General features: G+C 49.0%; 1 protein-coding gene across 4 annotated transcripts in view; it reads right to left on the bottom strand.

The window, feature by feature from the left end:
* The window catches only part of RHBDL3 (rhomboid like 3), a 45471-nt gene that overhangs the window by 6184 nt on the left and 18900 nt on the right, over nucleotides 1–20387 (bottom strand). For all 4 annotated transcript variants that reach the window (XM_060080909.1, XM_060080912.1, XM_060080910.1 and 1 more), the window contains 5 exons: nucleotides 19548–19772; nucleotides 16193–16341; nucleotides 13973–14085; nucleotides 8614–8714; nucleotides 453–513 (listed from right to left, as the gene is read on the bottom strand). In XM_060080909.1, coding sequence (XP_059936892.1) covers nucleotides 453–513; nucleotides 8614–8714; nucleotides 13973–14085; nucleotides 16193–16341; nucleotides 19548–19772 — 649 coding nt within the window. The remainder of the gene's footprint in view (nucleotides 1–452; nucleotides 514–8613; nucleotides 8715–13972; nucleotides 14086–16192; nucleotides 16342–19547; nucleotides 19773–20387) is intronic.

Here is a 20387-nt window from a genome sequence, read left to right as displayed (position 1 = left end):
AATGGACTAATCATTTCATGATGTATGTAAGTCAAATCATCATGCTGTACACCTGAAACTTACACAGGGCTGTATGTCAATTATATCTCAATAAAGCTGGAAGGAAAAACATTTTTTTGAATAAAAATATTAAAGCCAGACATTTTTTTGAAATAAAAAGAAATAAAAGCCAAAAAAGGTTATTCTTCTTGATCTGACCATTGAGCTGGACACTTACCCTGCATGCCCTTTTCCGTTTGCAGATTATACATCAGTGAAAAGCTGAAGAAAGGTTAGGTAGCAGCATCGTAGGCCAGACCCTCTCGTAACATCCCCACTGTGTTGCACACTGTGGACACGTCTCCCTTTTCTTTTTGACCACAAGTCCCAGAAGGGCAGGAACTGTGCCATCTCTACATCCCCCAGGCCCAGTACAGGGCTCCCCTCCCCCAGCCTGCCCCGTCAGAACTTACTACAGATCAAGGCCACAGCCATCCGAAGCAGCTTGAATTGACACTTCATGCCTGACCAGTTCTAGGGAAAAAGGAGAGAGAGTTCCATTAGTTCCAGATCAGACCACTCCTCCGCAGAGGTAACCCGCTTAGGAAAACCTGACATTTACAAAAATCATCTCCATTAAATCCTGAATGAGCTGGTCGTGGCTTTGTCCCAGATCACACCAGCATGGCTTTGAGATTTCAGGCAATGGTAAGTTTATTAGTGTCATAAAAGCTCTCAAGCTGCACGAACAGAGGAAGAGAATCTAGATCCTGGGAGATGACAGTCCTTGTTTCCCTCACACAGATGTCTTGACGGTTGCCTCAACTGCTGGGTCCCATGGTTGCAAAGGGATGCAGGACAGCAAAGCAAGCCAAGTTAAAGCAGAGCCATCAGGATGATAAAAGAACTCAAAATCCTCCATCTGAGGAACGAATGAGGAGATGACTCAGGGGTCAAGTTCACTGACGTCAAGTATCAAGTGAGTCAACGCAAGGAAAGGGCATATTCAGTGTAACCTGTAAGCGGAAGACTCAAAGGATGAAAACTTCAGAGATTTTTTTTAAGCTCAGGATAAGCTTTCATTTCTGATAAGCTGAGCTGTCCAAAGATGGAGTGATCCATGGGATGGTGAGTTTCCCATCATTGAGGGGTTCACATGGGGGCTTCGCATCACTCAGAGGGGATGCTCAAGAGAATCAGGCATTGGAAAGGGGGTGGGCCAGATGGGCTTCAGACAAATCCCTCTTTCCCCTGAGAATCTCTGAACCTCCAAAGCAGATAATCAGAGTATAATTACTCTCCTAACAAAAGGACTGTTCAATTTACAAAAGACTGCGCCACAGGGCTCCTTTGAGGGGCACTCCTGCAGCGCTTTCAAAGCTCGATTCCATTTACCCAGAAGCAGAAACGAGCCTGGCATCTCCCTGGAACACATCAGTCCTAGGGAAGGAGGCAAGTGGGAACAGCCGGGGCTTCTGTGCCCTCCCACCCACCTCCCCTGCTTCTGCTGCCTGGCCCAGGCCCAGCTCAGGGGCACGTCTTGAACTCCTTTGACATTGGGGGACCCATGCGTGAAACTTGACAGAGGCCCTGAACACTGGCATGCACAATAATGTCTATGGAAGCTTCAGTGGACCAAGCAGGATGCCGGGAAGCTGCCAAAAAGACAGAGAAATCCTGCCACGTTCGGCTTCTTGCCCTTTGCCTCCCTATTATTCCCTATTATTCCTCAGTGACCTGAACCTCAAAAAAGGCGAGGTGAGTGACACACGGCCCCTCTTTAGGTGGGGGAGTCTAATCTCTGCTTGCTGACATGTTCTGTGCTAAGGAGCAGACGGCAGGACAACGTTGTCACCTGCTGGCGTCTGCCCACAGGGGACCCTCGCTGGGAGACAGGCAACAAAACGGGAGTTGGTGCCCTCCACCGGATCTGGCCACCTAATCCGAGCTAGCTCATCTGGCCGAAGGTCGGTGGCCCCTCAGCTCCTCTCCAAGATGAAGCCCAAGGACGGGAGGGTCCTTGGGAGTCACCTGATGGGCCATCTCCACCCAAAGGGACACCCCTGCCAAGAAGCTGACAAAATGGCCCTCCAGCCCCTGTGACCGGGAACTCAGCACCTCCTGAAGCAGCCCCGTGAAGGGGCCCCAATCACTGAAAAGTTCGTCCTGCTATTGTCCGGCCAGGCTTTGTCTCCCTGTGAGGTCCACCCATGGGTCGTCATTCTCCCTTAAATGTGACACCCATGTTCACAGCAGTGTTATTCACAACAGCCAAAAAAGTGGAAGCCAGCCAAGCGTCCATGGATGGGTGAATAGAGAAACAGAAGGTGGTATATCCACACAATGGAATAGTACTCAGCCTTCAAAAGGAAGGAAATTAAGACACACGCTACAACTTGAATGAACCTTGAAGACATTACGCTAAGTGAAATAAGCCACTCACAAAAAGACAAACAGTGTTTGATTCCACTTGTACAAGGTACAGACTACAGAGGTAGTCAAATTCATGGAAACAGAAAGTAGAATAGGGGTTTCCAGGAGCTGGGGGAGGGAGGAATGGAAGTTATTAAATGGGTATCGAGTTTTTGTTTTGCAAAATAGAAAGAGTTCTGTGGACAGATGGCGATTCATATGGGTATAGAACACTTCTAAGATCCCTTTTCCTCATAAAAACCCTCTGAATATTTTACCTGAAGTCTCTTTCACTGTGTTCTGAGTGACAGTATCTGGCAGAGTAAGTCTAGAATGTACTGGCCGCTCTCTCCTTCAGCTGAGGTCCAGGCCCCTCTGGGCCCTACCTGGGATCTGTCTAAAAAAGCACTGTCTGCATTTTTGGTCTGGCAAGACCACTGGTGTGGTGGCTCAGAATTCCTTTTTTCTAGTGTCCTCGTGTGTAAATCTGAGATGACAACAGTACCTAACTCATTACTCACCTCATGGTTTGTTGCGAAGGTGAAATGAATTAATGTGTGTAAAGAAGAACGCTGTCTGGCACGTGGTAAGGGTCATCTAAGTGCCTGATAGTATCTGGACCTGGGGCAAAGATGGTGAGTTTGCCCTGCAGAGCGGCTTTAAAACTTCAGAATCTCTGCTAAGTCAGACAGAGAAAGACAAACACTGTATGATATCACTTACATGTGGAATCTAAAAACTTCAACCAACTAGTGAATATAACACAGAGAACAAATGAGTGGTTACCAGTGAGGGGGGGGAGGGGAAATATAGGGAGGGGGGAGTGGGAGGTACAAACTACTAGGGGGTAAGACAGGCTGAAGGATGTATTGTATAATATAGCCGATATTCTGTTATAACTATAAATGGAAAGTAACCTTTAAAAATTGTATAAAAATAAAAAAAAAATTTTTTAAAGAAGCTTCAGACTCTCCATGACCTTGGAGGAGGCCGGGGAGCTCCAGTTTTGCAACATGGCTCCCAGGACCAGCTTCATCTACCATACCTGCCCAGCCCTGGAAGGCACTGGAGTTTGCCAAGCTGATCCAGTCACCCGCCCTCTGATCTGCACTTGAGGGTCCAGGAGGGCAAGTGTAAGGTCACAGTGAGTTAATGTCGAGCTTGACAGGGTTCCCAGTCCAGGGCTCTGTCCGCCCACACTTCCAAGACAGGGTCACATTCTGTCTGTCTATGCTGGCTGCCCCCAGAGCTGAGCAAACATCAGTAAATGAGCAGCCTCCCAGCAGCTGAGGGGTTAAACTAGAAAGTCACTCCTTTCCACCAGCTGCCTCATCTCCCCCCCTCCTGCCCATTATTCCCTCCAATAAAATAAGCACAGTGAAACAACAGGAGAGAAGGAAAAAAATCTCACACAGAGACGGCGCTGCTGCTGCTATAAATGTTGAAAAGCCTGCAGGCCCCTGGGGAATATAAACTTTTTTCAGGTCCTTTAATTTCATTCTCTACCAGAGCCTCACAGGGTGAGATGGTAACTCACCAATGGCAAACAAGGCAGTAACCAGTCCCCTCGGCATCTTGCTCACCCAGCCAGTCAAGAGCTGAGAGGCTGAAACCCAAGCGAGAGAGGTTCTGTTCCCAGACAGCTTTACATAACCCCAGTGGAAACAATTTCTTGTCAAATCACTTCAAGAAAACCCAACACAGAAAACAAGGAAAGCGTGACACAGATAAAAAAGAAAACATGACACAGATAAAATTACATTTTATTAAGTAAAAATCCTACAGAAGGATTTTTACTTAATAAAATGAACCTTATAACAGAAATCTTCTGTGACTTTTCGACAACAATCTTTCCTTGTGCTTTGACAGTATGGTTCCATTTGCGAAAATTTAGATCTCAAATGTTTTAGAAAAACAACTATCATATGGGGCAAAGTTAAAGAAAATATCTCGTATATTTAAAAATGAGGGCTACCCTGGTGGCGCAGTGGTTAAGAATCCGCCTGCCAGTGAAGGGGACACGGGTTTGAGCCCTGGTCTGGGAAGATCCCACGTGCCACGGAGCAACTAAGCCCGCGAGCCACAACTACTGAGCCTGCACTTTAGAGTCTGCGAGCCACAACTACTGAGTCCGTGTGCCACAACTACTGAAGCCCGTGAGCCTAGAGCCCGTGCTCCACAACGAGAAGCCACCGCAATGAGAAGCCTGCGCACTGCAACGAAGAATAGCCCTCGTTCGCCGCAACTAGAGAAAGCCCACGTGCAGCAACAAAGACCCAATGCAGCCAAAGATAAATAATAAAATAAAATAAATAAATTTTTAAAAATAAATAAATAAAAATGAAACTCTGCCCTATGGGCCCCAGCAAAAGGCAATTAATAAATTATTCAATTATGTGTGTCTTTATACTGCTAGAATTTAAAATAAGAAGTCTTGATTACAGGTCTTTAATGCCAGCCAGATCATTTGCTGAAATATTTTCTAGATTTATTCCTTTGATGTAAACAAGCATTTTGAAACTCAGAGTGTTTTTTATGAAAAATAAGACACACTTTCATTTAAGGCAGAATCTCTCACTTAGAGTCCTGAGAACAGAAGTGTTCAACATTGTTATGCATCTGAAGCATAAAGGACACATTTTCAGATTATTCTCTGTACAGATATCAGGTGGAATTTATAAAGATAAAGAATTATATGTATAAAAATATATAGGGCTTCCCTGGTGGAGCAGTGGTTGAGAGTCCGCCTTCCGATGCAGGGGACACAGGTTCGTGCCCCGGTCTGGGAAGATCCCACATGCCGCAGAGCGGCTGGGCCCGTGAGCCATGGCCACTGAGCCTGAGCGTCCGGAGCCTGTGCTCCGCAACGGGAGAGGCCACAACAGTGAGAGGCCCGTGTACCACACCCCTCCCCGCCACACACACACACAAAAAATATATATATATATATAAATACACACATATACATACAGGGTCTCCCAGCTGTCTGGTGATTTGTCACATGAAAAACATTTTCACATCCAATTTTTTCATGTCTTTCTCACAACTACCTTGTGAAGAAGGCATTCCAGATGACAGAACAGAGTCCCTGAGAAGTTAAGGAACTCACAGTTATTAACATGGTGATACCAGTCCTCAAATCCAGATTTCCTGGATGTCAAGTGCATGTTCTTTTTCCTTTTTGTTCTGATGAGGTGCTTTATTGGGACACACAGACAAGTCTTCATTTTGGAATTAAAAATTAATAGTCTAAACATATACACACTACTATATATAAAATAGATAATGAACAAGGACCTACTATATAGCACAGGGAACTCTACTCAATATTTTGTAATAACCTATATGGGAAAAGAATCTGAAAAAGAACAGATATATGTATATGTATAAATAAGTCACTTTACTGTACTCTTTTTTTTTGGCCGAGTGGAATGTGGGATCTTAGTTTCCCGACCAGGGATCGAACCCCTGGCCCCTGCAGTGGAAGTGTAGAGTCTTAACCACTGGACAGCCAGGGAAGTCCCTGCTGTACTCCTGAAATTAACATAACACTGTAAATCAACTATACTCCAATATAAAATAAACATTTTTTTTAAAAAAAGAACTCTCTCCGTATATTTGCTAACATTCTGGGGGAAAAAAAAAAATCGATGGTCTATCTGTTAGGTTGAACCACATGAAACTGCCAATGCTTAAATGCTTCTGACCCACAGAAATGGTAATTTCATATGGTGTGTCCTAATGTATCTCTGAATTGCTGGGCACTGAGCTAGCCTGGGTAAAGGCAGCCTCTTGATGAAAGGAAACTGACCTTCTAAGGAGGAAGTGAGTGTTTTTCACTGTCCAATAAGCACCACACAACTTTCTAAGGGAAAGGCTACCTTATGTCACACTCCAGGGGACCCCAAAGCTCCCCGTTGGTCAGGGAAAGCCACGTCCTTCTGGAAGATCGCTGGGCTCTTGGGTGGGACAGCTCATCTGCACAGCCACAGGCTACTTGCAGAAAGAAACATAAACTGGAAGAAAACTGCTCTCCCACCCCCCTCCTCAACCCCATGCCCCAGCCCTCGGTCCAGGGTCCTAGAGGTGGTCTGCCCTCACCACAGGAACTTCTGGGGCATCGGGGCTGCTTCCCAGGCGGTGGGAAGGGGTGCAAAAGGTCATCGTTATGAAGTCCTGTTTACCTCTTCTTTCTTAGTTGTGCTGGCTTATCCCCTTCATACACAGATGCACCTTGGGGGGAAGGGGAGGGGGAGGGTGGCCTTTCCTCCCCCTGCAGAAAGGAATTGGGGCAGGGGGAGGGGGGAGTGGCAGAAGCAGAATTCAGAGGAAAAGCTGTGTCTGGGGAAAGCTGTGGCACTGATACGGAATGACCCATTTAAAGGGCCATGTGAGGCGGCCCTGGGCTCCCAGGTGTTTAGCAGACCAAGCCAAGCACCCCGTGTGTAAACACACTGTCACACACCCAGCCGCCCCTGCTGCAGCTCTCTTTCTCTCTCAGTGTACAGAGGGGCCTTTGGTGCAAAGAAAGGGGACGGTGCTGAGGAGCAGGCCAGGTGACAGTGGCAATAATAATGAAGAACTGGGGGTGGGGCTTCCCTGGAGGTCCAGTGGTTAAGACTCGTGTTTCCAAGAACTCCATAAACTGTCACTGAGCATTCACACATCTGCCGCGTGGGTGAAGACAGTGATGGAGGAGAGAGGTGAGAGCAAGAAGACCCCAAAGAGAAGCTACTCCTTTCCTGACAGTCCCTCCTGCCCTCCTGCCCTCCCTCCGGCCCTTCCCTCCCTCCTTCCCCCCAATTTAGTGGGCACCCTCTGCCATGTGTCCAGCCCTAGTCCAGGCACTGGGGAAAAGATGAGTAAGATCTGGGCTCTGCCTGGAGGCTCCTGGGCCAGTGGGGGCATCAGGCAGGGTAAGCCAAGCACTGCCAGTGACTCCTCTTTCAGCCTCCAAACTTCAGACTGCTTCTAAAACAAGGAAGCCGTCTTGACCTCCTCTGAGACTATCAGATGGCTTCCAATTGCTTGCCTTGAAGATCCTGTCTCTGTTCTGAGTCTACCCCGGCCTCTTCTGTGGGGAGTCAGGAATTCAGTTCACACTTATACTGAGTGGTTATTTTCACTTTATGTCACTGATCCCATCTCATCCCATTTCACAGATGTAGACACTGAGGCACAAAGCAGTAAAGTCATTTGCCCAAGGTCACTCTTTAGGAAATGGGTAGCTGGGATTCAGATCTAGGAGGAATAACAGCTCCTGCTCTTAGCTAGTTACACTAGATTGCCTTTCAGGAAAAGGCAAGGAAAAGCAAGAGAAATGGAATGACGGTGTCCAGTCGCTTTGAGGGGCTGGTGGAGGAGAGCGACACTAGAATGATTGCCAGGAGATGTGGGTTCAAGTCCCCATTTTGCCACAAATTTGATTGTGGCTTTGGACAAATCACTTAACCTCCCAGAGCCTTCTTTCCTGTTTGGGACTTTTGGTGAGATCATCTGTAAGATCCCTTTACTTTTTCCTTTTTTTTTTTTAATTTTTGGCTGCTTTGGGTCTTTGTTGCTGCACGCGGGCTTTCTCTAGTTGTGGTGAGTGGGGGTTACTCTTCGTTGCGGTACGCAGGCTTCTCATTGCTGTGGCTTCTCTTGTTGTGGAGTATGGTCTCTCGGCGCGTGGGCTTCAGTAGTTGTGGCATGCAAGCTCAGTAGTTGTGGCTCACGGGCTGTAGAGCACAGGCTCAGTAGTTGTGGCACACGGGCTTAGTTGCTCTGAGGCATGTGGGATCTTCCCGGACCCGGGCTCAAACCCATGTCCCCTGCATTGGCAGGCGGATTCTTAACCACTGTGCCACCAGGGAAGTCCCTAAGATCCCCTTACTTTTAACAACCAATGACAAACAACAAGTTACAATTACGACGCATGCTAGTGGTCAAGGATTTAAACTTTTTAAAGTCACTGAGTAGCAAACAGTTGGACTAGGAAGATGGGCAAAGCCATGGCTGGAGAAAATATGAATCATATATGGAAGGGCCCCACTGGAAGTATCCCGGCAGAGGGTGAGGAGTGTCCTTGAACTCAGCTACTGGCCAAGGCCACCTGGTGCTTGCCAAGCCCGGGCTGGAGCGTGGAGGAGGATCTAAAACCCGGCTCCAACAGATTAACGCCAGGCCCAGTGACAGCACAGGGGAGGCCAAGAGAGGGTTGCTGGGACAGGGGGTGCTCACCATCACGATGTTGGCCAGATGGGCAGAGACAAGCGCATACACCCCTCCAGAGGAGCCCACCACTGGTGCGGTCATGTCAGCCACAGACACCGCCAAGGACCCTGGTACAGAGAGAGACGGAGAACTCAAGGATGCTGGAGTCGGCTTCCCACCCCAGTCCCAGGCCCTCGGAGGCTGCAGCCTCGGGGCTGAGACCCCAGAGCAAGAGGCTCGCTCTCTTCCTCCCTTGATCCCGTGTCACCTCGGAGCTTCCTAGAAGATTCACTTATGGCTGAAAGAACCATTTGGTTCAAACTTCTCCTTTTACAGCTGGGAAGATCATCTGCCTGGCCCTCCAGCCTCCCCTTGGGCCATCTCAGGGTTCCGAGCAACGACAAGAATAGTAGCAGTAGTGCTTGCACAAACAGCCACCCCTTATGGGGCAGCGTGTGTCAGACACCGGCCAAGCGCTTTACAGACATCCTTCCCTTTGACCCTCAAGCCCACCCTCTGAGGCAGAGGTACTAGTAGCCTCAGTGCAGACAGGAGGAGGCTGAGCCCAGAGTCACCTGGTCGGGAGGGCGGGAGCCAGGATACCAGTCCAGGTCTGCCTGACGCAGAGCCCGGTGCTCTCAGCCTCTCTAGCAGCCACGCCCCAGGCTGGGTCAGAGGTCAACCTCCACCCTCTACCCTCGCTCTTTCTCCTCAATCGCATCCAAAAACCTGCCTAGCATCACCTCCCACCGAGTGAAATGACAACAGGCCAACAGGATCTCCAGAGCGGGGCTTCTTCGGAGGAAAAAACGTCCTTGAGAAGTCCCGGGGGAAGAGAGAAAGATGATGTCATACCCTCTGGGGGAAAGGAATGGTAGAGACGCTTGGTCCGGGGGATGATGAACTTTCATCCTGGGAGGGAAGCTGGGCAGAGAAGAAGATGGGAAATGTGTTGCTCTGGTCTCATTTAAGTGTGATCAATGCTTTGGCTTTCAGGGAAGGACACAGGAGACTAAAAATAACTGGGAGTTAGAACCCAGGGCTCAGAGGATGAGAGGTGGCTGGCCTGGGTGAGTGTGCAGAAATCACCGCTGGAAAATGTCTGCAGGCTCAGGAGCCGGTTAGCTGCTGCCTGGGTGGAGAGAAGAGGGCCAGGCAGAAGGCCAGATTCTGCAGGCCCTACAGGGGTGGAGGAGGGTTCACTGCTTAGCAGGAGGCAAGGCATGGCCCAGCCCGGGAACCAGCGTGCCGGACACCCTGGGCGTGGAGAGGCCCCTGCCACGTCATGTGCCTTCTCCCTGGCGTGCCGCCACCCCCAGACCACTCTCAAGGCTTCCTGGCTCACTGAGATCCTTGGAGGAAGAGATCCCCACAACAGATTCTTAGCCTCAAGGGGAATGTCGTCTCTCAGGAAAATACAAACTGTCACGAGCTAAGGGCACCGAAGTCCTTCTCCCCTCCCAGGGCAACTATAAATCTTTCTTCTCCCCTTTCACGCTTTCCCTCTGGCTTTAATTAGGTATTGATCTACTGTCAGATAACTTTCTTTTTTTTTTTTTTAACTGCCTAGCCTTGGGGTCAGCCCTATATAACAGGAAAAAGAAAAAAAAAAAAAAAATCCCAGGGTGGCCAACGGGCAGGCAGCGGGATCTGCATGACAAAGGATTCCCACGCTCTCACCCTCCCTGGCGGCAGGGCTGGCTGCAAAGGCTGCACAGGGCTGGCTGCCCAGTAATTACCGTCTGGACAGAGGAAGCCCCAGCCTCCTTGGGGCTGGCCTCTTTCCTCCACGTGAGTCCCCACAAACCGGGCCAGATTCTGCTCCCTCGGCCTCCCCGGTGGGATGCACCAGGACAGGGAGGCGGCAGAGAAGCCCCCAGGGTCCAGCTTCCGTGCACTGACCTTTCCCTCACCCTGACGATGGATGAGAGTCCTGACCCCAGGACCAGAGGCCAGTCTGGATTGTGGCAAGATTATGGGATGGGGGCGTGACTGGCTACTTCTGTGGCCCTGGGCACAGCTCCTGCATTCTTTGGGCTTCAGTTTTCACATCTGTGAAATGAGGAGGTTAGTCTAAGGCTTTCTAACTTTTGAGCAGGGAGACACTGTTTTCAAAGACACCTGACTCACACCCCTACCCCATGGTGCAGAGAGCTGCTCTGGGACCTGGGGAGTAAAGTTTGCCCCCCACTGGAGGGCATCTCAAGGGTTCCTTCCAGATCAGAAATACAATAATCCAAGTCTTGGCCTAAGATCCAGGGTCTGAGGTTTGGATCCTGGTTCTAGAATCTGGAAGGTGACAATCTGGATCCACCTGCCCTCCATTTGTGGTAGAAAGACTTTCCTTAAGCGACTGCAGATTAGCCCTGGACTATAGGGACTAAGAGAGGTCAAGTATAAATGTATGTATTCATATCAATAAAGTAAGACAGGTCATCTCAGGACAGAAAGCCAGGGCCAGGCAGGATTCCCGATGAACTGAATGGATCACAGTTCAATAAAGGCCAGTGTGAACTCCTGGAGGTCATGGGGGCAGAGGACGGGGAGAGAAAGGCAAGCCGGAGTGACACGCCACACCTGTACACAGCAGACAAACCAAAGGATCAGTGCTAGTCAGGGCTATGAATTTTCCCCCAAAACCCTGGGTCCATGCCAGCACGGGGATGAATTGGTGACTTTGCCATAATGCACAGCTGCGATAATTTTAGCCTGGAAAATTTACAGCAGGTGTTCTCCAGCATCTCCCTTAGTCATTAAAAAAAAACCCAAACAAATCCAAATAAAAATTGGCAGAACATCTACCTTTAAGCAGTACAACTTTATTTATGTATGTACTCTTTCACTTCGTTTACAAATATTTGTTGCTTACCATGTACCAAACCCTGTGCTAGGCTCTGGGGATGCATCCATCGCTTCTGATCTATATAATCTATCATAAAGCTGGGCAGAGCAGCGAAGAGACTGGATCTTAAAGTATTTAAACTCAGCCCTGTAATCATTAGCCGGAAGTGAGATGCATGTTGACTTCAAGCACTGGCTAGAAGCCCCGGGCGGAGGAAGGGTTTCCACTCCAGTTCTAGGGCTTCTTGGCTGAGCAAATAGAGTTGATTTTACCTCTTTGAACTGCCTATAAAATGGGGGTGTCAGCACCTACCTCATAGGAATGTTGTGATGAGAAGAGCAGATAACATACGTGTGAACCATTTATCACATACCTGGACTACTAGACACACTCAGCAGAGGTTAGTTATTATCGTTACAAAATGCGATGGCCTTGGATTTGGAATATTTTCATTGGGCAGGAATTAGAGGGCAGGGGTCCATGTCTATTAAGACCTCCCTTGGTTTCTGACAAATTATGTGCATAAAGGTTAAGGCCTGCCTTTTAATTCTCGTAACACTATGACAGCGTTAGAGCACAGCCTTTGAGGTCAGATAGCCTGGATCAGAGCCCAGCTCCACCACTTATGACTGTATCTTCCTAAGCAAGTCACTTAGCATCCCTAAGTCTCGGTTTCTGTATCTGTAACAGATGGAGAGTTAACAGTTCCTGCCTCATGGAGTTGTCGTGGGGATTAAATACAGCCTGCACAGGACAGGCACCTGATAACTATTGGCTATCCGGTCGGGGTCTGGCTGTCTGAACGGGCCCCCCTCTCTGAGGAGGGATGCACACAGAGCAGAGAGGAAAGAAGGGGTACAGGCAGGTCAATCAACTCAGTCCTGGAGATCAGCGATTTGATATGCGGTGACCAGAATGCCCTCTGCTCTGAATCAATGACTCAGATAGAACAGTGCGTGTCATTTGCTTTGCAATACAGCCCCACACCCTCAGGTTTAGTTGGAAAGCCCCCATCTGCCTTTACACCATCTCCTTCTGCACTGGCATCACTGGGAAGTGATACCTGCACTGTCTTCCCGCTGGGTGTCGTCTGGTTTGGGCGAGGCCTGAGTCATCTTGAATCTATGTCTGTCTTCTAGGTTACTGGCTCTCCCATCTAATTAACTACCAACTGCAAGTGTTACGAGCATCTTTCCCGTTCCTCGCCATTAACCATCTGGGTCTCTGCGTATGTAGGTATGGAAAATGAGGCTCTAAATCCCCAGATGTCGACACTCAGGGGTGTGTCAGTGGCTAAGGAAGTCCGGCACACAGAGATGTTCATCAGACCTTTTTTCAAGGGTGCAGAAGGTGCTGGATTCTGGGAGAAGCTGGAGTGAGTGCTGTCCAAGGTGGCCAAGTTTTTAACCTCAGCACAGGAGTGAAGGAGACAGCGCTGGGCCAATCTCCCAGGCTGAGGGTTCACGAACTAGCAGACCAGCCTCTCATGGGATGGGGGGGTGGGGGTGGGGGTGGGACCCTTCCCTCTTTGATTCCTGAAGTCATTCCACTTACTTCCAGGGTCCCTGCCTGCCCACTGTTTACAAGGCTGACGCTGCCCTGCTCTCCTGATGACAACTTCAATGCCACTCAGAAAGGATTAAGATCTTACTTAAATGTACACACAAAGCTCCCCTGGGCACAGCTGTCAAGGGGGGAAGAGCTGAGGCGGCAAACCTTGTAAAGAAAAAAGCCAGCGATAAAGCTGGAAACATCACGATGGAGATCCCTCTGTTCAGAAAGAAGCCCAGTTGGTGCAGACTTTTCCTGCAGAAACCTGTTCTGCTCTCCCCACCTCATCCCGGTCCACCTCCCCTGCCACTGGGGAGGGGGACAGGGGGCTGGCCACTATCCTCAAGGCCACAATGATCACTATCATCACCTGCCACGTGCCCTGAGTCAGACAGGGCCCCAGACTCCTCCAGCTGGCACGAGTGCACACTACCTCCCAGGCCAGACTCTCTCCGGCCAGCCGTGGGTCAATCAAGGGCCAGCCCGGGCAGAGGCAAGATCCCCCTTAGGGTACAGGTGCTGGCCTGGCCAGGGGAGGTACCTGGCTCCACCCACTCCTTGGATGTCCCCACAGGGATCTCACCTCCCTTGCACGGTTTATTTCATCCTTCACCTCACTCCGCCCTCCTCACGCCCGGCAGGCAGATCTCATCAGTTCCCTCTTAAAGCTTAACGGGGCCAAGAGAAGGTAAGGCATTTCCCCAAGTCCGCACAGCTGCAACACGGCAGTGTGAAGACCGAAACTCTGGTCAGTCTGCCTGCTCCAAATCCTGTGCTCTCCCCGCCTTTGTCATCACATGCCTCCCTCTCTGGGTGGCAGTTCCCTTTCCAGTATCCCCAGGGAAGTGGGGAGATTTGCCTGGAGGCCAAGCCTAGTGGTCAGGAGCCTGGATGGTGAGGGTCCTCCGGAAATTGGGGCTTGCTTGACCTCATGGGGTCTCCTAGCCGCCCTGGGGAGGTTCACCCCTGGGGACACGGGGCCCACCTGCCTACCTGCCACGACACCAGCCACATAGACAAGCGCGATGCGGGTTGCTCCGTGCACCATCTCCAGGGGTACCCCCACCAGGAGCTGCAGCACCACGTTGAGTCCCAGGTGTTCTATCCTGTACAGAGAGATCACATTCATTCATCCATTCATTTAGCATGCCAAGACGCTGGGGATCCAGTAGTGAACAAGACCCTATAGCTGGGAGTTCCCTGGTGGTCTAGTGGTTAGGATTCAGTGCTTTCATTGCTGTAGCCCAGGTTCAATCCCTGGCTGGGGAATTTTGATCCCACAAGCCATGCTGCGTGGCCAAAATTAAATTTAAAAAAAAAAGACCCTATAGCTGCCTTTGAGGAGCTCACAGTCTGGGGGGTGGAGGGGAAGGAATTACAATGCAGATAGACCATTTTGGAGTGTTCCTTACACCCTCCCTGTCAGCTGGGACAGGAACACAGGTACAGGGCTGGGTGGTGACTGGCAGTGTCTGCACTTGCCAATAAGGGGTTAACAACGGTCAAGATGCAGCAACTCCATCAGTTGACACAAGAGAAGAAGCTGAGGCTCAGAGAGGGGCACTGACCGACTTAAAGTCACACAGCTGGTTAGTGGTCAGGTTGGGACCACGGCCCTGGGCTCTGATGTGTGGGACCTGGTCCATTATCCAGGCTACTCAGTCGCTCTGGCTCACTATTGTAAGACCTACTGATATTTAAAGAGAAAGATGTTTTCCAAACAAGTGCAAGCATGAAAGATATCTGTTAGAGCTTAGTATATCAAAGTTATCCTCCAGTTCCTGTTGTGTCCAGATCTTGGCTCATGAGGAGACTGAAGCATGAAGTGCCTCCCCGACCCTGCCCCTCAGCCTGTGAAGTTGAAGCTGGGACACAGCAGGCAAGGCATCCATCCCCTCAGGCTCAGAGTGGAGACATCCATCAACAACCATCCAGAAGTCTCCTCACGCCAAAGCACCTTTCCCAGCACGTGCAGCCAGTTAGGGGGTGGCTCTTGTGCCCCCTTTGGAGGCTCAGCAGGAAGGGAGGCGCACAGTGGAGCTTCCTCTTGGCCACTGTGGGTCCTTCTGCCAAGGAAAGAGCCATGCAGGCCGGGATAATCCTCTTCCCATTGGCAACCCCAGGGACAGGCACCCACAGGGCTTTTCCAGGCTTTTCCTTTACTTCTCTAGAAAAGTCTGTAGAAGACACCACAGAGGTCTGGTGTCTGGGGACTCTGATTTCCCAACTCCATGCTTCTACTATGTAAAAACAGTCTCCAGCCAAGACTGTGCTCTTCAAGGGACTTGGACCTGGGTGGTCGCCTGGTCCTTACCATGGGGTAGGAGGTACCAGTGAGAACTGATTGCACTCCAGGCCCCAAAAGAGGCCACATGGCTCTACCAACAGAAACTTTAAGTATTGCTAGAGTTCCTCAAGAAGACTCATGCCACCACATTGCGAGACCTCCTTTCAATAAATCTGTCCTTTATTTCACTTATAGGGCACTCACACACATGGTTTATGGACAATGAACCTGGTGGCTGACCACATTTCCCTCTTTGCTTTGGCCGCTAGGAAGTTCAGAATAAATTTATAACCCACTTACAGCAAGTACATAGCATCACATGCTGTGTATATGCTAAAAAGCTCTCTGTTGGCTTTTTAGCATTTTCCTCTCTCTATTTTCCCTTTCCCATACACTTTGTTTTTAAATAAATTTATTTATTTTATTTATTTATTTTTGGCTGCCTTGGGTCTCCGTTGGGGCACACAGGCTTTCTCTAGTTGCAGCGAGTGGGGGCTGCTCTTCATTGCGGTGCACATGCTTCTCATTGCGGTGGCTTCTCTGGTTGAGGAGCATAGGCTCTAGGCACGCGGGATTCAGTAGTGGTGGCACACGGGCTCAGGAGTTGTGGCTCACGGGCTCTAGAGCGCAGGCTCAGTAGTTGTGGCGCACGGGCTTAGTTGCTCCGTGGCATGTGGGATCTTCCCAGACTAGGGCTCAAACCTGTGTCCCCTGCATCGGCAGGCAGACTCCCAACCACTGTGCCACCAGGGAAGCCCCTCCCATACACTCTTAATAATTTACTCATACAGTTTGGTATTACGTAAGTTTCAAGAAGCCACCTCAAATCCTGTGTCCAGGTAGATAAAATATATATATATATATTTCAGTCCAGGCTCTCTGGACCAGTTATTTTCCCACAGGGACTCTTGATAGAGTGTACTCACCCCGCATGCATGAAGATGTACGTCAGGTAACGCCAAGCCTGTGCTCGGAGCTGTGGATGGTAAACCAGTGAGTTCTTCAGGTATCGTGGATGGGTTACCTGCAGCACAAATTGGTCCAGCGACACCCCATTATAGAGGAAAAAGGCAACCTGGATGAGAGCACAGGATGAAGAGAGCCTGTTACTAGGTGTGAAACTGCCCAGGAACCCCTCTTGTGCTGACATTTGGAATCTCTACGGAAGTTGTCGTCTTTCCTTCTCAGAGAAGGAGGGACATCCCTACAGCCAGAGCCAAGCTAGCCCTGCACCATCTCTTGCCCCACTTCTGTTTGATTATTTTGTGTTAAATGTTCACAAAATGGTCTCATGGTCTCTGCCCACATTTCCTCGGTGTTAAGCAGGAAGGGTTTGTAGGATTTTAAACTTTAATTCTGATAATAACTCACATACCCACTTGGGGGCTGAGGCAATTCCACATAAGTTGATTAAAAAAAAAAAAAACTGCGGTAAAATACACATAAGGTAAAATTTACCATCTTAACCATTTTAAGTGTACAGTTCAGTGGTATTAAATACATTCATAATGTGCAACCATCACCAACATCCATTTACAGGATTCTTTTCATCTCGTAAAACTGAAAAAAACTCTATACCCATTAAACATTAATTCCCATTCCCTGCCTCCCAGCCCCTGGCAATCACCATTCTGCTTTCTGTTTCTATGAATTTGACTACTCCAGGGACTGCATATAAGTAGAATCATACAGAATTTGTCTTTTGTGATTGGTTTATTTCACTCAGCATAATGTCATCAAGGTACAGCCGTGTTGTAATACATGTCAGAATTTCCTTCCTAATAATCCTCTGTATGTATCTACCACATTTTGTTATCCATTCATCTGTCAATGGACACTTGGGTTGCTCCCACCTTTTAGCTATTGTGAACAATGCCGCTATGAACACAGGTGTACAAATATCTCTTTGAATCCCCGTTTTCAATTCTTTTGGGTATACACCCAGAAGTGGAATTGCTGGACCATGTAATTCTGTTTAATTTTTTTGAGGAACTGCCATACTGTTTCCCACAGTGGCTGTACCATTTTCCATTCCCACCAACAGTGCACAAGTGTTTCAATTTCTTTGAATTCTCACCAACACCTCACATAATTGTTCTTTTTTTTTTTTTTTTTTGGCTGCACTGTGTGTCATGTGGAACTTCCCCGACCAGGGATTGAACCTGTGCCCCCTGCAGTGGAAACATGGAGTCTTAACCACTGGACCGCCGGGTAAGTCCCACATAAGTTAATTTTAAAGATGACTGATGTGTACTTGTTTAAGCCCTAAGAGAGTATTTATCTGAACTATTTTTTCCTGGAACTCTTTTTCTTTCTTTAAATATTATTTATTTATATGGTTGCGCTGGGTCTTAGTTGCAGCAGGTGGGCTCCTTAGTTGCTGCTCGCCAGCTCCTTAGCTGTGGCATGTGAACTCTTAGTTGCGGCATGTATGTGGGATCTACTTCCCTGACCAGGGATAAAACCCAGACCCCCTTCACTGGGAGCATGCCACCAGGGAAGTCCCCTGGAACTCTTTCTAGAATGCAAAATTCATGTCCCTTAATTTTAAGGATGTCTCAGGTATTGATCTGGGCTGTAGGAGTGATGTCTTCTCCAGTAATTGATAGGGATTTTGCTCCTATACTAAATGGTCCCAAATTCTCATGTTTCTTTACGACTCAGGTTTGCTTTTACATTTTCTTTTGTCCTCTCCCGCAATGCCTGGGTGTCAGCACGTTGTTGACCAGGTACTACAACAAGGTTCTTACTTCCTATTGTTGGTTGGTAGGGGGCCCCTTCTAGTAGCTTCCCACCATGTTCACTCTGTTACGGACTCAGAAAACCAGGTTACTAGAACTGTATGTAAAACAAAAACCTTGGGCTTTAGTATAAGGACTCTGAAACAGTTACTTCATCATTTTCCAGTTTCTTCTAGATTGGTGGCTCGAGATTACACAGCTGAGGTTTCTGAAAATCTGAAACCAATCTGGACACAAGATCTGACTCCTCTGGATGACCTTGGGCAAATTATTTTAATTTACTGGTCCTCAGTTTCCCCATCTGGAAACGGGGATACTAATTCTTACACTTCCACGGTGATCGTGAGGTTTAAAATTGATAAAGCACGTGAGAAGCAGGCATGCACTGAGGGAAAGCAGCTGTAATTAGTGTGTGGCTAAGCCCTCCTGGGCTGAGCCTGGGAACGGCTCAGGCCTCCCAGCAGCTGGATTCCCGGGGCTCTCTGGGAGCCATTCTGTCCACCTAACACCGTGGGTACAGGTGGCCTGGGAGCAAATACAGCTTCCAAGACAGCTTGTTATTATTGGTCCTCAAATAGAAGTTAATAAATAGACCAACACAGTAAGCGCTTGGAAAACAAGTCCAAGAATATCTCAGAAAAATCACAACTTCCACATGTACTTGGATGAAGCCAGAACAACAGAGGAGCTCTAGCCTGCAGTCCAGATATTATGATTTAGAAAAAAAGAAGAGGGACGCCATGAAGCATAATGATCCCGCAGTTTGATTCGGCAGGAACTTTACAAGAACATATGCAGGGGCGGTAAGTAGGCCCCTGGTTCTGGAAGAGAAACGATGGAGATTATAAAACGCCCCAGGGAAGCCAAGCATCGGTTCGTTCAAGAGCTGGGGTTGGGAGGCCCGCTGGTTCTTGGGCTGAAGAGCAGAAAGCATTCAGAGTTCCTCATACAGGAGCGCTGATTCAGAAGGCGGTACTTTGGATTCTGCTGCATAAGCATGAGACTTTTAGAATAACAATAGATATGGATGATTTCCTAAGGGGAGAATGTTCTTGCAAAATACGTGAAGCCCACATCTACCTGTTCATATATGCTCCCTCCCATATGTATTTGTGCAATGCTTTTGTGTTCAGAAAGCACCACCTGCCGTTCTCTGGCTCTAAATAGGGGAGTCCTGTGGGAAAAGGAGGGCAGGTCTGGTTATTCCTACTTTACAGGTGTCCCAGGGGAGCACCTGACTCGACCACGTTACTCACTGCAGGAGGAACTAAAAGAAGGTGTCTTAATGAGTTAGCCTGGCTAAATCCCCCAATCAATGAACTACTGCCATTGTTTTTGCTGCTGTTGCTTTTGGTGGAGGTGGTCACATGGGGATTTTGCTGCAGGGCGTATTGCTTAAGGTAATGAGCTTTGTAATCTCTCTATGGTCTGGGGGTTATAACAACACTTGCGTGCCCTGTAACAGGGCCTGACTTGCAGCAACTTGACCTCAGATATCCTCTTGACCCTCCAGCAGCCCCTCCCCAACCCTCGTCCTTGCCTCCAGCAGTGTTACTGTGATCATGAACCAGGGCGGTGGGCAGCAGGTGTAGCTGTCGTAGTACCACTTGCGGTCAATCTCCCGGGGCAGGGTCTCGTATGCCACGTGGCGGATCAGTCGCTGGGAGAAGTTCAGCCCCTTCTCCTCCAGCAGGGCCTTGCTGCAGAGCCTGCGGTTGCCCTGCAGGATGGCCTGGCGGAAGCTGTTGGACCGCTTGTTGCTCATCTACACAGGAAACAGGGCAGGGGAGGGGGGTCAGAACCGGAGCCTCAGGGGAGCCCCATCCCGTTTTCCCAGCCAGCACATTCCTTAGACCAACCAGGCCTGATTCTACCTTCCTCTTTCTTCTGTAATAGTTAACAAGAAGTTAAATGTAATAGTTAACAAGAAGCAATATTCACTGAGCTCTTATGTGTCAGGGGCTGTTCTAAGCACATCACAGCTTGGCTCATGGATGCAACTAGTCTGCCTGCTAGATAAAGACCATGAATAACCCCATTCCACCAGACAGGAGACCAAAGCATAGAGAGTTTTAGGAATCCATCAAGTTCAAACCCAGTAGGGCTCCAGAGCCTGTATTCATATCCACTATACCTCCCTTCCACCCACCTGTCCATTATCCATCACAATTTCTTGAGCAACTACTAAGCATCAGGTGTTGCCAGACATGGGGATACAGTGGTGCTCAAGACAGATAAGTAACCAGCAATAAGTAACGGTTCGGAGTGAAGGCTGCTGCGGGAGCACACAGGAAAGAGTCCAACCCGGTCCCAAGGTAGTCAGGGAGGGCTTCCTGAAGGAGGTGGCATCAGTGAGAACTGAAGGATAAGTAGGGGTCAG

This window comes from Mesoplodon densirostris, chromosome 18 (genome assembly GCF_025265405.1).
Source record: "Mesoplodon densirostris isolate mMesDen1 chromosome 18, mMesDen1 primary haplotype, whole genome shotgun sequence".
Classification (NCBI taxonomy): domain Eukaryota; kingdom Metazoa; phylum Chordata; class Mammalia; order Artiodactyla; family Ziphiidae; genus Mesoplodon; species Mesoplodon densirostris.
Note: the sequence above shows the minus strand (reverse complement) of the source record. Positions and strands in the feature narration are given on the sequence as shown.